The 13,837-nt window shown below is 40.3% G+C and overlaps 1 protein-coding gene across 10 annotated transcripts in view; it reads left to right on the top strand.

Annotated features, from left to right (window-relative positions):
- ARFGEF3 (ARFGEF family member 3) overlaps window positions 1–13,837 on the top strand; it is an 85,687-nt gene that overhangs the window by 48,827 nt on the left and 23,023 nt on the right. For 7 of the 10 annotated variants that reach the window (XM_025149178.3, XM_025149177.3, XM_025149175.3 and 4 more), the window contains 11 exons: window positions 45–955; window positions 4,220–4,303; window positions 5,612–5,778; window positions 6,689–6,854; window positions 8,422–8,529; window positions 8,783–8,998; window positions 9,251–9,361; window positions 10,569–10,809; window positions 11,259–11,573; window positions 12,464–12,597; window positions 13,668–13,813. In XM_025149178.3, coding sequence (XP_025004946.2) covers window positions 45–955; window positions 4,220–4,303; window positions 5,612–5,778; window positions 6,689–6,854; window positions 8,422–8,529; window positions 8,783–8,998; window positions 9,251–9,361; window positions 10,569–10,809; window positions 11,259–11,573; window positions 12,464–12,597; window positions 13,668–13,813 — 2,599 coding nt within the window. The remainder of the gene's footprint in view (window positions 1–44; window positions 956–4,219; window positions 4,304–5,611; window positions 5,779–6,688; window positions 6,855–8,421; window positions 8,530–8,782; window positions 8,999–9,250; window positions 9,362–10,568; window positions 10,810–11,258; window positions 11,574–12,463; window positions 12,598–13,667; window positions 13,814–13,837) is intronic. The other 3 variants (XM_004935699.4, XM_419718.8, XM_025149176.3) reach the window with 3 other exon arrangements.

Genomic DNA, 13,837 nt, shown 5'->3' with positions numbered 1-13,837 from the left:
CTGTAAATGCTGCATCACTTAGATAAACTCTGTTTTAATTGTAGTATCATGGATGGGATGACAGAAGCATGCATCAAGGGTGGTATTGAAGCATGTTATGCTTCAGTGTCCTGCGTATTCGCCCTGCTTGGAGCACTGGATGAGCTAAGCCACGGCAGGGGTCTTAGTGAGGAACAGGTCCATCTGCTCCTCCGATGCCTGGAAGAATTGAAAGATGGGACTGAGACAAGCAGAGACTCCATGGAGATCAATGATGCTGACTTCAGGTGGCAGAGGCGCATTCTATCCTCAGAAAATCCTGCCTGGGAATCAGGAAATGAGAAAAGTCCTGATATTAGCATTAGTGTTACAACAGACACTGGTCAGACCACTTTGGAAGGAGATATGGGACAGACAACTCCAGAGGATAATCTGGAAAGTCAAAAAAACTCACTGCCATCTCCAGCTGGGCATGAAAGCAAAGAGATTCATTATAGAGAACCAGAGTCAGAAACCATTGACCAGCCAGACGTTGTTCAGAGAAGCCACACCATAGTCTATCCAGATATAACTAACTTCTTATCAGTTGATTGCAAGACCCGGTCTTACGGATCCAGGTACAGTGAAAGTAACTTCAGTGTAGACGACCAGGATCTTTCTAGGACTGAGTTTGATTCATGTGACCAGTATTCCATGGCAGCAGAGAAGGACTCTGGACGGTCAGATGTTTCGGACATAGGCTCTGACAATTGCTCCCTGGCTGATGAGGAGCAGACACCTCGGGACTGTCCAGGTACCAGGTCCTTACGTACTGCAGCTCTCTCTCTAAAGTTGCTGAAAAACCAGGAAGCAGACCAGCACAGCGCACAGCTCTTCATCCAGTCACTTGAAGCTCTTCTTCCTCGGCTCATAGCTCTCCCCAGCATAGAGGAGGTGGATACAGCACTGCAGAACTTCTCTTCAGCTTTTTGCTCAGGTTTGCAAGCAAATATTTACTGTCCAACCAACATGCACGCTGTAAGAGCACTGTACACAGATTCTCTTGTAGGAGCTTATCTTCAGAGAACATACCTAGAATAAGGTTTGTGCTCTACAAAGCACATTCCTCTGCAGCAGCACGTTTCTTTTAGAGTGGGGCAAAATGAATATGCAGGTTAATCCACTAACACTTAACAGACTCTGGATTATGTCCTCAATCAATAGTAAAATCAAATTTTCTATAGTATGATACCTCTTCACAGGCTTGTGATGATCTGTTGAGAAAATTTGCATGTGCTGATATTAAGGAGAGGCTGTCCATTACCATGAAAACTGGGGATGTGGGGAGAACTGTCACCTGTTTTGAAAGGGATTCGAGTAGCTTAATATGTTACCTCAGTACAATTAGTAATGCCAAGCCTTGCAGAGAAGATGACAGAAATCCCACTACAGTAAGCTATTGAAAAGATAAGAAAAGAGGATCAAATCCTCTTTCTCAGTCTTTTTTTTATATTGCAATTTATCACGACAGGAAATTGAAAGCTCAAGTTCAGACCAACTGAAATATAGCTAAAAGATCTTACCCTGTAAGAGGTAGAATGCTTACTCTTCTCTCAGGGTTAGATTTGGGATTTTGACGTGGTCAATCAAATAAAAAATGACTATAAAAAGGCAAGTTTGTCCTGTTGATAGTATAACTAAGATATACACATACTGTTAGAGAGGTTTCTTCTTCCTGGCAGTGGCAAAGGTGGAAATGTTCATGAAAATATATTTCTCTGTTTCTTAAATTTAATTCACCACAATTGCCTTTTCCATCACTTCTCTCCTAATCATTGCTTCATTCATTTGTGCTCTCGTACACATTACTCATACAGAGTCAGAAGGGATGCCTCCGCTATCATACAGCAGGATTTTGATATGAAGCTGGGTGAATGTGTTAACACCACACAAATAAGCTGATATTCCTGATTTTCTGTTTAAATGCTGCCCAAATAAGCCTAATTCAGGAAGATAGTAATAAGGCATTCACAAGAAAGGAGTTGTCTTTAAAAAGATGTTGATTTCATTCTGAATTGAGGTGCTCTAAAGCATTCTTCCTGTCACAAAGAATTCATTTTCCTGTAAAACAATGAAATTGTAGCATAAGTTCAGGGTTAGAACTCTAAATCTTCTGTGCCTTGTTAGTTCATACGTAGATGAGCGTACATCATCTTTCTCCTTACCTTTTGTCTATCAGACCCCTGTAGGAGGTTCTGATGTGTTGGAAGAGGTATACCTAGCAGACTTCCAGATTTTAAAGCTAAATATGACTTTTGTTGTCGTTCAGTATGACTAATGCAGTGAAAAAGCTAGAGGGATAATAGTCCGTTTTTGCAGTAAGTCCGTATTTTCTGGTTTGTGCATTTCTCCTTAAAAAGATAGACAGTCTCAGACTGTTTTGCTGAGGAAGACCCTTCATGTTTCTAAGAAAGTCAGCCTCATGACATGATGTATCTTAGTGTTTTCTTAGGGCATTCCCCTTACTTTTGTACACAAGGTCTGTGCAGTTCACGTTTCAGTAGGACATCTGGAACGGGGCTCATTTGATCTGAAACAGTCCTTTAATGTGTACCTCTGATCTTAAACGAAAATCCATCAATATTTCTGAGGTGAGGACTCCTATAGATGAGAGGCATGAGTCTGAAGGCCTATTTAAAATGTGTCCATGGGTAGGAACTCTGTCCTGGAGAGCTTCTGAGACACCAATTCTGCCTCTGAAGGGAATATTAAATTATTATTTCAGAACTCCTTCAATAGCACCAGAAACTTAAGGCACAAAGTAGGTGATAAAGTTGAACTGATCTGATTCCTTGGATGTATAGCGTCTAGGAAATTTGAATATCAGTTAAGATTCAAGTTGAGAAGAAGGGACAGATGTAGTTCTGAGACCAACCCAGGCAGAAACAGTATTTATGTTTCTGAGTCTTTATTTAGGTTGTTTGGTTCATTCATTAATTTTTCTTACACTGGAAAGCAGTGAAAGACATTAGTATAGAGTTTAGCAGTCTTTCCTACCAGCTAGGTCCTTAAACAGCATTGTAACATTGTGTTTTTGTAGGACTGAAAAACAATGAAAGGGCGTAGGACTTTGAGGTGCTGACACAGGAATTTAATTAAGAATGGAATCAGCAAAGGGAGCTAGGCAGAATTTAAAGGAAAGTAAGATTTGAAAGTCAGTTGATTAAAAGGTGGTAATTATGTTCCTCTAGAAAGCTCTCCCTTGCTTATTGCTGGATAAAATCCATGCTTAAAAGATCCTAGTGACATTGGAGTGTGATGTCTATCTAAAAAATACAAAATCGTCTAGAAATGGTCAATATTGTCTTGGCTTGAACAGAACATTGTTTGCATTTTACGTGGGCTCTCTTTGACCTTGTCAATTTAAATGAACTGTCTCTGTTAGGGTTGTGTACTAACCTCACTGTTTGCTATGGCTGGCAGATTTTTATAACTAAAATTAATGATCAATATTCTCTTAATTCAGACATCACTATTCTCACAAATTACTGTTTCAAGGCATTAATTCTAATAGTTGTGTGCCATTGTGTTAATAATCATAGCAAGCAATTTAGCACCCGATTTTGCACAGCTTCTAGTGGCAAGGTTTTTGTTTTGTTAAGCATCAGTGCAAGTTGTTGTCCTTTTGAGAGGATGAGCTTCTGTCAAATGTAGTTAGTTGTTTTCTGATATTTTAGAAGGAGTTAGGGGTCAGATTTTTTCCAAACGCTCAAATACATGCCCTATTTGTACTAGCCTCTTGTATGTGCAGCTGTATACGAGTGAGCTTTTATAAGCAGTTTAGCCCACATTTTCATTTAAGTAACACTACACTGAGTTGATATTACTCTAGCTTATTCTAGGTCCAGAAGTACTTATTTAAGATACCACACATCAAATTAGTATATACTAGCTACATCAAGATCATGATCCAGCACTCAACAAATTGTGAAGATCCATCTTTAAATTTAGTGATGGAGTCAGTGGAGCTACTTGTAGGCCTACTGTTAAGCGCAGGGTTATGATTTTGGGACTAGCTAAAGATTCTTTGTTAACATACACCATAAGAAACCTACCACGAACACGTGGAAATCCGTGTTGATATAATGTGTGGCCAGCCCTATCACCCCTCTTCCACAAAGGTTGCTCCCTTGAAAGAGTTGTTCATTTTTTAGACCCACCCTGGAACAGTTACTCTCTCTCTAAATCCGCCCTCAAACAGTTATTCACCTTATCCACGCCCCCAAAGTGACGTCAGTGGAAAGTCCGAGAAGGCAGCAGCACAGAACTTTCAAACCCTCACGAGGCAAGAAAAACATTTGCTTCTTTTCTGTGTGTGGATTTTTTTTATTTTTATTTTTTAATGTCGATGATTTGTTGTATTTTGTCTAAGAACAGGCATGAGATTTGTGGTGGGAGGAGTATGTTCACAGTCAACCACTGCAGCAGTAGTTAACTAAGCGGTGCAGCTGTGCTTCTTCGTGTAACAAACCTTGGAAGCTCTCTCTTTTGTTTCATTACGAATGTTCCTCTAGGAGAAAACTTACTCCTTAATTTCCCCTAATCAATGTTATATGAATGGATTTCACCGTTGATGTGAAAACCATGAAATATTGTGGTTCATGGTGGGAGGGAGTCAAACATTTCTGGATTTTTCATGGCTCAGACAATAGCTCAAAGAAGTTTGATTAAGTATTGCTCATACTTGATTTGTTATTTTCTACCAGTAGGCCAGCTAACTCAGAGGAAAATGTATGTACTGCCCATCCTACCTAGGAAGAAGAGATTACACCCTACAGTCATGCCCAGTGGTACAGCTTCATACACATAGTGTTTTCAGGAGTAATGAGTGCTTACAGATGATGGCTTATGGGACTGACAAGTGCTCAGCTGTCTAAAAAGCAGGTGTTGTACGACCTAAACAGGGCTTGGAGTTGTAACAGTTCCCAGCCAGCTTGACTCCAAATATTGGTAAACATACCTCTAGGTCATAGAAAGAGCAATGCCTTGACAGCCTCATCTAGTGGGTGGCAACCCTGCACATGGCAGGGAGTTTGGAACTGGGTAGGCTTTAAGGTCCCTTCCAACCTAGGCCATTCTTTGATTACAGCCTGACCCTGCAAGGCGCTGAGCACTCCAGTCCCCATTCAGCAACTCATTTAGCTGGAAAAGGTTTACTGGGACGTTAAAAGGTCTGTGTCCCTCATTAGCACCATCTGTGCCAAGTATGCTCAGTTTCCTGTAAGTACACAGGCTTTGCTTCTGCCCCTACTCACCTCACCTTTCTGGTTAGCACTACAGATGTATCCTGCCCTTTGCTCTGTACCTGGCAGACATCCTAATGAATACTGGTGCTCCTTATGTGCTTCAAATTAAGCATACTTCTTTGCTGGACTGTGACTGGACTGTTCAGTGTGCCGCAGCACTGCATTATGGATGGACTGTTAAGTTCTCTACTCCCAACTCTAGTACATTAAATAGAGCAACTTCTGCTGATGGTTCATTAGCTATTCTAGCAATCTGTTGCTGCTGGAATGCTAGGGTTAGTTTCTGATCTTTTTTTTCCAGGCAAAATATGTGTAAAATGTGAGAGCTCACATGGTGTTTTTGTTAGGTACGATGCACTCACCAGGATTTGAAGGAAACCCAAATTTCAGCTTCCAAACTCTGATGAATGCAGACAGTCTCTACATGGTCTCTCATTATACTCTGCTGCTAAACCTAAAATTGGCCAACTCAGATTACTACAGGAAGAAGCCTCCCCAAGCTCCTGTGTTGCTGGTGAGTTGTTGAATACGGGGGAAATGTTTGAAAAGAGATTGTTTCATTTCCTTTCACACAAAACAGCCCGCATGTAAGTGTCCTTCGTGGTACTTGCTAAGTTGAGAAATAATAATTGCAAATGAAGCAAACTACTCATAAATTTTGCATGATATATGTCATGCATCTGAATTACACAGCTTCTCTGTAATTCAGGGAGGAATGAATGCTGCTTACTGATTATCATTAAAGAAGCAGTCACTTTGATGGATGCTGCACCTTTGTAACAAATCTTCACTACTGTTGTGTGATACATTAAGTATTGTTAGTCCCTACTATAAAGGTGTGTGCCTTCATCTTGCAGATACTTCTGAGCAAATACTGAGCAAGTAACAAATGTCTTGCTTAATACCAGCCTTGCATTTATACAGATGAAGGCATGAGTTGTCTGAGTGAAAGATAATGAGGTTTTAATACCTAAGTATTACTGAAGATAGTTCAGATGTATCTAATTGGACCCCAATTTGTCTGTGACAATTGTTCAATGCAAAAGGGCCTGACTGCTTGACAAGCAGCATTGGATGCCACAGATTTGTTTTTAATGAAGTTGAGATCTACCCCCACCTTGTGGAAATGGCAAGAGATCAGCTTGTGCCTTTGTCGCTGTATGAGAACTGTCATTACTATTTGTACCTTGCATGACCAACAATAAGAGAAGGGAAAGCTCTTCATTCGTGGCATTCTCCAATGAGAATGATGTTCATGTCGTTTTCACCACAGAGATACACTGTGATCCTCTGTTAATTCTTAGCTTTGCATAACTTCATTTCTACTCCTGCATCACCTTATGCTCGGGAATGTATCTAGTGCTAGAAAGTCATGCTGTAGAACTTACTGTTGTCTTACATCTGGCTTTTGTGGTTGCCTGCAGAAAGAGTTCATGAAGCAGGTCCAGTCCAGTGGAGTGCTGATGATATTTTCCCAAGCCTGGGTTGAAGAACTGTACCACCAGGTACTAGAAAGGAACATGCTAGGGGAAGCTGGATACTGGGGAAGCCCTGAAGAACACAGCCTTCCACTTATCACCATGCTGACTGGTTAGTACAGTGTTATGATGGCAGGAACTAACTTCCAATCATGTCTAAAACAAGCTACAAAAACACTCTGCTTCAGTCCAGTTCATACCAAACTGTGTAATCAGGCAATGAGTGGTGTTTCACTAACGTGAAACTAAAGGACTCAGCGGTGGCAGATATCTAAGTGCTTGTTCTGGGTCAGACAGCATACATTAAAGCGTGCGTTTAAAAACAAACAAATCCCCTGAAACTAAGCAGTAGTCTCGATTCTCTGTGGTCACTGTGACCCAAAGCTAAATAGACTGTAATAAATAAATAATAATAATAAATAAATAAAATAGACTGTAATGTCTTGTTTGCTCAACTTGTGGATTATTGTCTGTGTGGTGGCAGTGTCCCAAAGGCACAGTTATTATCAGGATCCAGATGAACAGAGACTCCTCCTTATTGCCTACGTTGCTTGCTAATTAAGATAAATGATAAGGATATGGCAAAAAAAAAAAAAAAAAAAAAAAAAGGAACTGTTAAACTGTTATTTTCTCTGAAAGGTGACTGCCTTTTGCTTCCTTTTGCTTTAGGAGGTACTGATAGACTTCAGGAGTTGTAAGGAAGAAATATATTTCTTTAAATTCCACTAGACCCAGTATCCTCCTGATATTCCTAATAACCTACATGTAAAATCATATGAATTTTGGTTACATTTAGAAAATATATTATATTTAAATGACTTGTAATCTGGACCTTGATGTATATAATGAATATACTTGAATCACACAGCTGCTAGACTCTCCAGTCAGTTACAGGCCAAGTGACTCACTGAACTTCTCTGAACTACTTCAGTTTACATAACATGAAGATGTGATCTGCAGCTTTCTGTATTCATAGGAAGACTTCAGCAGTACCACCGTGCTTCATAAAGTTGAACTTTTTTAAGTATGTTCAAGGATACATTTAAGTGTATGCATAAAGGAGAGTTTTGCATATTCTGGCCAAATGAATACAGAAGGATATTTGACTCCTGACAGTATGATGGGAACTGGAAGGGTAGATTTATATACTGAACCAGAGTGTATTATGTTGGAAAAAATGTTGCATTTCTTTTGTTGACTTTGAACCCACAAGGGTCTAACCCACTAACAGTTCCATTTAGAACATAGGATCCCAGTGTGTCTAGGGGACTGTGAGATCTGGGAACACACGGTTACAGGATTTAGCAAGATTTGAAAGGAAATAATCAGAAATGCAGAGATTGTGCATAAGGGTGCAGGAAGCCCAAAACTGTAAGAACTACCATGTAATCTCTACCAAGAGTTCCACTAACTGTGTAACTTCGAGAGCTTTTGGGAGTAGGGGTATTTCCACTGTATGAGAAAAAGCTGGTAATACCAGACAAAGCATATAAAGTGCCACAGCTTATGTTTATACCAATGCTTCACCAGACTGCCAGAAAAGAGAGACTAAAAAGCATACCTGAGAAATCAGGAACACAAAAACCTGCTTGAACAAGGAGCCAGTAAGAGCTGCTTTCTTTTTGCCACCTGTTTGTTGAGTAGTAAGTAATCTGTTGTTTTCTTTAATATTCTGGCAGATATCGATGGCTTGGGAAGCAGTACGGTTGGTGGCCAGTTGATGGCATCTGCTTCAGCTCAATCTCCTCTTTCCCAGAATCAGAAGACAGACGATTCTGTTGTTGCAGGTATTGAGAATACATTGTAAGCACATGTGTATCTACCAATGGTGAATTGTTCTATACCATAAACACACTTGGGTTTAAGAACAGCAGTTTAAGATTTGAAGGAAGTGTATCAGTATATCCTGCATATGAATCAGTTGGATGGTCCAGCATGCAGGGGACATTTATCACTTCTTTTTGCATTTTTTATCTGTTGATAATAAAGATGCTGTTATGTCATTTTCCAGTAGCAGTAGTAACGCATTTCTCACTCCAGGAGTTGCTTTTGCCCGATACCTCTTAATTGGCTGTTGGAAGAACTTGATTGACACTTTGTCCACACCGCTGACTGGTCGCATGGCAGGCAGCTCCAAGGGGCTGGCATTCATCTTGGGAGCAGAAGGAGCCAAAGAGCAGAACCAAAAGGAGAAGGACTCCATATGTGTGAGCCTGGATGGACTGAGGAGGGCAGCCCGCCTGAGCTGTGCTCTAGGTACTGCTGTGTTTGTGTTGTCATGGCACACTCACAAAATAGGATGATAATGTTGCCTAAATGAATTTGGAAGAGAAAAACAGTATTCTTTTCCAGTCTGGGGTGATCAAGGAACCTGTAGAATTTCACATAGAACCCACCTTACCTATAACATAGACATATACATCCATTTTGACTTGACTCAATCTGTTATTCAGATTGCTTGGGGTTAGGGACGAAATGCTAGTTAAACATTCTGCCGTTCCTTTACAGGAGTTGCTGCTAACTGTGCATCTGCTCTTGCCCAAATGGCTGCTGCGTCCTGTGTCCAAGAAGAGAAAGAGGAAAAAGAAATCCAAGAGCCCAGTGATGCTATAGCTCAAGGTAACAATATTGTCTGCAGAAATGCATCTGGAAGGTACTTTGCTATACACAAAAGAACAACAGAGCGAGATGTCACCATTCCTTTTTTTATAGGCATACTCGAAGAAAGTTAGAGGCTTTAATAAATGTCTTGCTGTTGTATGTTGTTAACAATATGTCATGTTAATTGTAATTTATATGGAATTGAAATCAGCTAAACAACAAGTAAGGTTAACTGCTTTTTGTGTGTTTTTTTTTTTAAATATGCACTTCCTAAGTTGTGTGATACTCATACAATGAGAGGGCATCAGAAAAACAGTATTTTGTTGCTGCGTTGTGTGATAACATAAGCTGAACTTGCATCCCTCTCCCTGACTTGTCTTGAATCACGTTAAAGGAAGTTGGAATTGTAATTAAAAAAAAAAAAAAAAAAAAAAGGAATAGCAGCTAAAATGTTCTGCACCCCTGTGCAGAAGTTCTGCACCCAGTGGAAGTCAATAAAGTCTTTGATGGTTGGTAGGAAATCAGGTAACATCTGATTTCTAATAGCAAGAAACCCATAACAAAATATACAGTTGCACTGATGACCCTACTTGGCACTGGAATTTGGTGTCTCAGTAGAGAAGACAAACCTGAAGTCTGAGGGCAAGCTGTCTTTTGACTGCTCTTCTCAATATAACTGAATTGAGTTGGCCAGACTGCATAGAAGCAAAAAGGAGGCAGTAGTAGCGGCCAGAGGCCAACAGACCTGTTTTATGGAAGTTTGGAAAGTGTCAGAATTTGTTTTGATTCCAGTACAGCATGAAAATTAAGCTTTTTGGAGATTTTCATGAAAAAGAAGATCCAAATGTTTGTAGTTCAGATTAGGATTAGTTTTGCTTTGACAAGAGTATCCATTATCAAAAGCTCTCTGTTGGGACTTTTGTAAGGAAATAATGTGAAATCCATAAACCCTTTTTTCTATTGCAAAAGAGATTTTAGTAAAAATAAATAAATGAAAGTCCAGCCAGCACAGAAGAGAAACGTGTAGTATTGCTGGCAATGCTGCATATGTTCTGTGAGCAATAAGATGTGAATTTGAGGCTAGAGGGGTGTCAATATCAGACTGATTTCTCATAAAATCAATCCAAAGAGATTTTCATTTTAAAACTGCCTGATGTTTATGTTGAAAAATGAGATTCTATGGTTTGTTTTTTGCCTAAATTCCAACTTCTTTTCTAACTTTCAGGCTGTATACCTTTATCACCACCATATAAAGAAGCAAATGTTTGTTTAAAAGCTGGAGACAGCAATGTTCTTTCTGGTTTTTGTGCTGCAGTGAAACAGAAAGTGGAGCAGAAACTGGAGCAGATGGGGAAAGTGCAGGGAGTTTGCCTACACACTGCTCACGTTTTGTGTATGGATGCAGTCCTGAATGTGGGCCTGGAGATGGGAAGCCACAATCAAGACTGCTGGCCTCATGTGTTCAGGTACTTAGAAGCTTTCCCAAAACAAACAATTTACAATATCTTGTCACAAAGTACCAGTCTGAGATAAAGGAGTTTACATATTCTGGGAGTCTTCTCTATAGCCAGTAACAGAGTGAATTGACTGTAAATATCTCTAAGAGAAAAATCACTTCTTTCCACCTCTGTTTGGAGACAAAATCAATGCTTAGAAAATTCAGTGTTGTCAGAAGACTGTGTCCTGAAACCTAAATGGCCATTCAGGTTCCTCAGCTAGGCTGTTTGCTATCTGGGGACATGGGAGGCCTAAGGATGTAAGACAACAGACTATCTGTGATGTGTCTGAGAGTTCTACTTACACTATGCTTCTGACTTGAATACAGATTCAAGCATTTCTTCAGTGAGTCCTTTGATTTAGGGACACAAGAACTGTTGTTCTGCGGCATTAATCTGTCTTGTCCTTCTGTTTTCAGGGTGTGTGAGTACATCAGCACTCTGGAGCACACCCACTTCAGTGATGGCACCTCCCAGCCCTGCCTTACCATCACCCAGTCACAGCAGGCACCTGGAGGCCCACACTCAGACACTGAGCTGGGAGACGCTCCTCAGGAACAGACCCCTGAGCAGGAGACCACCCTCAGCAGCAATCCTGTCATTCAGCCAGTTTCCATCCAGGAACTCGTCAAGGAGAGCAGTAAAGGCAGAGCTTTCGACTTCCGTGGAGGCAGCCTGCTGTGTGGGACCAGTGCTGCCAAGGCTGTTCTCACACTCTCTACACAAGCTGACAGGTAAAAGCATCGCTAGATTCTCTGCTCCTGAAACAAGACCAAAATGGACCTTTCTGTGATGCAGTGGGCCCTGATCTTTACGTCTATTGCAGCCACTTGCTTCAGTTGAGTTTCACAGGGGTGCTACATATCACAGCCAGCAGCTCTTAAAAGTCTTGGTTTTCTGCACCTTTACTATACTTGCCATCCTTTTTGGAAGTGCTGGGCCGGGTGTGTCTGAATCTGCCAGTAATTCACATGCATCCTTGGAGTGGTAGTTTTATTGCTTGCATGTAAATTAATCTACTGTGTTTGCTCATTAAAGCAGACAAAAAATAAAAATAGCTGTCGTGTCTTGACAGGAAGGGACTGAGTCACAAGACCAGTGGCAGTTGGAAAGCGGCTGCTACTGTCAGGGCAACAGAAAGTAATGAAATGAAAATAATGGCTCTTGTTTATATTCCTACATAGCAATTCAGATACAGCAGCTTTAGATCTAAGACTTAAATTCATTTCTTTCTCATGTTAAGGGGTTTTTCAGATGGAGTGAACTGCGATAGTCAGTAAAGCTCTGATGATGTAAGTTGGAAGGACTGAGCATATTAGTTTTTGTAATTATTGTTTATGAACTGTTTATGCAATTAAGATACAGTTAAGGGGCAGTGGTGATTCCTTGAAAAAGTGTTTTTTGTTGTACTGCTGCATTTGTATCTTGGAAGGGTTCCGTTTGGTCCTACAACACTCTGCTTCCCACCCTCCAATTAATAATGCTTCTGGATCAAAGTCCTCCTGTGTGTGTTGCCAGAGGCAACGCACAGCAGTTATGTACATGTAAAGGTTTTCTTCTTACAAACACATTTAAGTCTCCGTATCATGAATTTTTCAGTTGATTTCTATTCTTTTATTCACAGGCTCTTTGAAGATGCTGCTGATAAGTTAAATTTGATGGCACTGGCAGGCTTCCTTTACCAGCTCAAGAAGGCTTCTCAGGCCCAGCTTTTCCATTCTGTCACAGATACAGTTGATTACTCCCTAGCAATGCCAGGTAGAAAAAAAAACAAAAAAACAAAAAACACAGACTTATTTGTCTCACATACAACTGTACTGCTTGCAAGATTAGCTTTGTGTTCTTACAGTTTTAATTTTTCCACTTGAAATTTCAGGGTATAAAGAAAACAGTATTTATTCTACTAAGATCTTTCCGTAGGAGTACTGCAAAGTCTTTGGAAAAGATGGAGAACTTGTTTTAGACAAGGACCACATCTACCCCTGCTGTGAGATGCTTCAGAGAGCATTTGCTTAGAAGTGTTCATAAAATGAGTGATAGCAAATGAAGCACACAATTGAAAAATGAACAATTTGGCAGTGGGAACAATTTGTCTGCTTACTCTACCCCAGTGAAGTGAAGCATATACCTTACAGTGCAAAACCTGTAAAAAGTTGCCTGTCCTGTGGTAGACATGAAAACCAACTTATATATATATATACATTTTTACATTGAAAGTGGCATACCCATATTTTAAAATAGCATACTCTAATGAGACAATGAAGTGTATTTTCAAATATTGTAAGAGGAAAGGAAGATGAGTTGTTTTCAGTAGGAAGTAAAAGTTTTAGTGGCTGTAGAACACATGATCCTTTTCTCAAATTCTCTGCTTCACACCAATGGTGTGGTAGCAAGTACAAAAGACAAAGCTAAGTGAAATAATCTGCAGTCTGTATTCTTTCCTGTAGATGTCACTGAAAGTTTTCACAACTGCTATTTTGGTTCTCAGTAGCAATTGTTTACCCCCTTGCTTAACTTGTCTCCTCTTATCCATACTGGATATCATAATTGATTATAATGCATTGTTTTCCAAGTCCTTATGTCTTAAAAACGTCCCCAAAAAATCTTCACTCAAAGGAAAATGAAATGTTTTTATTGCATTATTCATAAAGCTTGGGTCTATCTCCCGTTCTTTTACCTACCCAATTATAAGCCATGTTTTACACTGATTTCTTTCTGGCTGAGTATTATTAGCTTCGAACCTAATTTACATTTCTCTTTAGATATCCAGACATGGAGGAGCAGCTGTTTGTTTACGCTTCTGTCTATTTTGTTTTACTCCCTTGTAGGGGAAGTAAAATCCACCCAGGACAGGAGAAGTGCGCTTCACTTGTTCCGACTTGGTGATGCCATGCTCAGAATCGTGAGGAGTAAATCCCGCCCACTGCTCCACCTCATGCGCTGCTGGAGCCTGGTGGCACCTCACCTGGTGGAGGTAGGACTGGGGAGAAAATGGAAA

The sequence above is a fragment of the Gallus gallus genome, chromosome 3 (genome assembly GCF_016699485.2).
Source record: "Gallus gallus isolate bGalGal1 chromosome 3, bGalGal1.mat.broiler.GRCg7b, whole genome shotgun sequence".
Taxonomy (NCBI): domain Eukaryota; kingdom Metazoa; phylum Chordata; class Aves; order Galliformes; family Phasianidae; genus Gallus; species Gallus gallus.
Note: the sequence above shows the minus strand (reverse complement) of the source record. Positions and strands in the feature narration are given on the sequence as shown.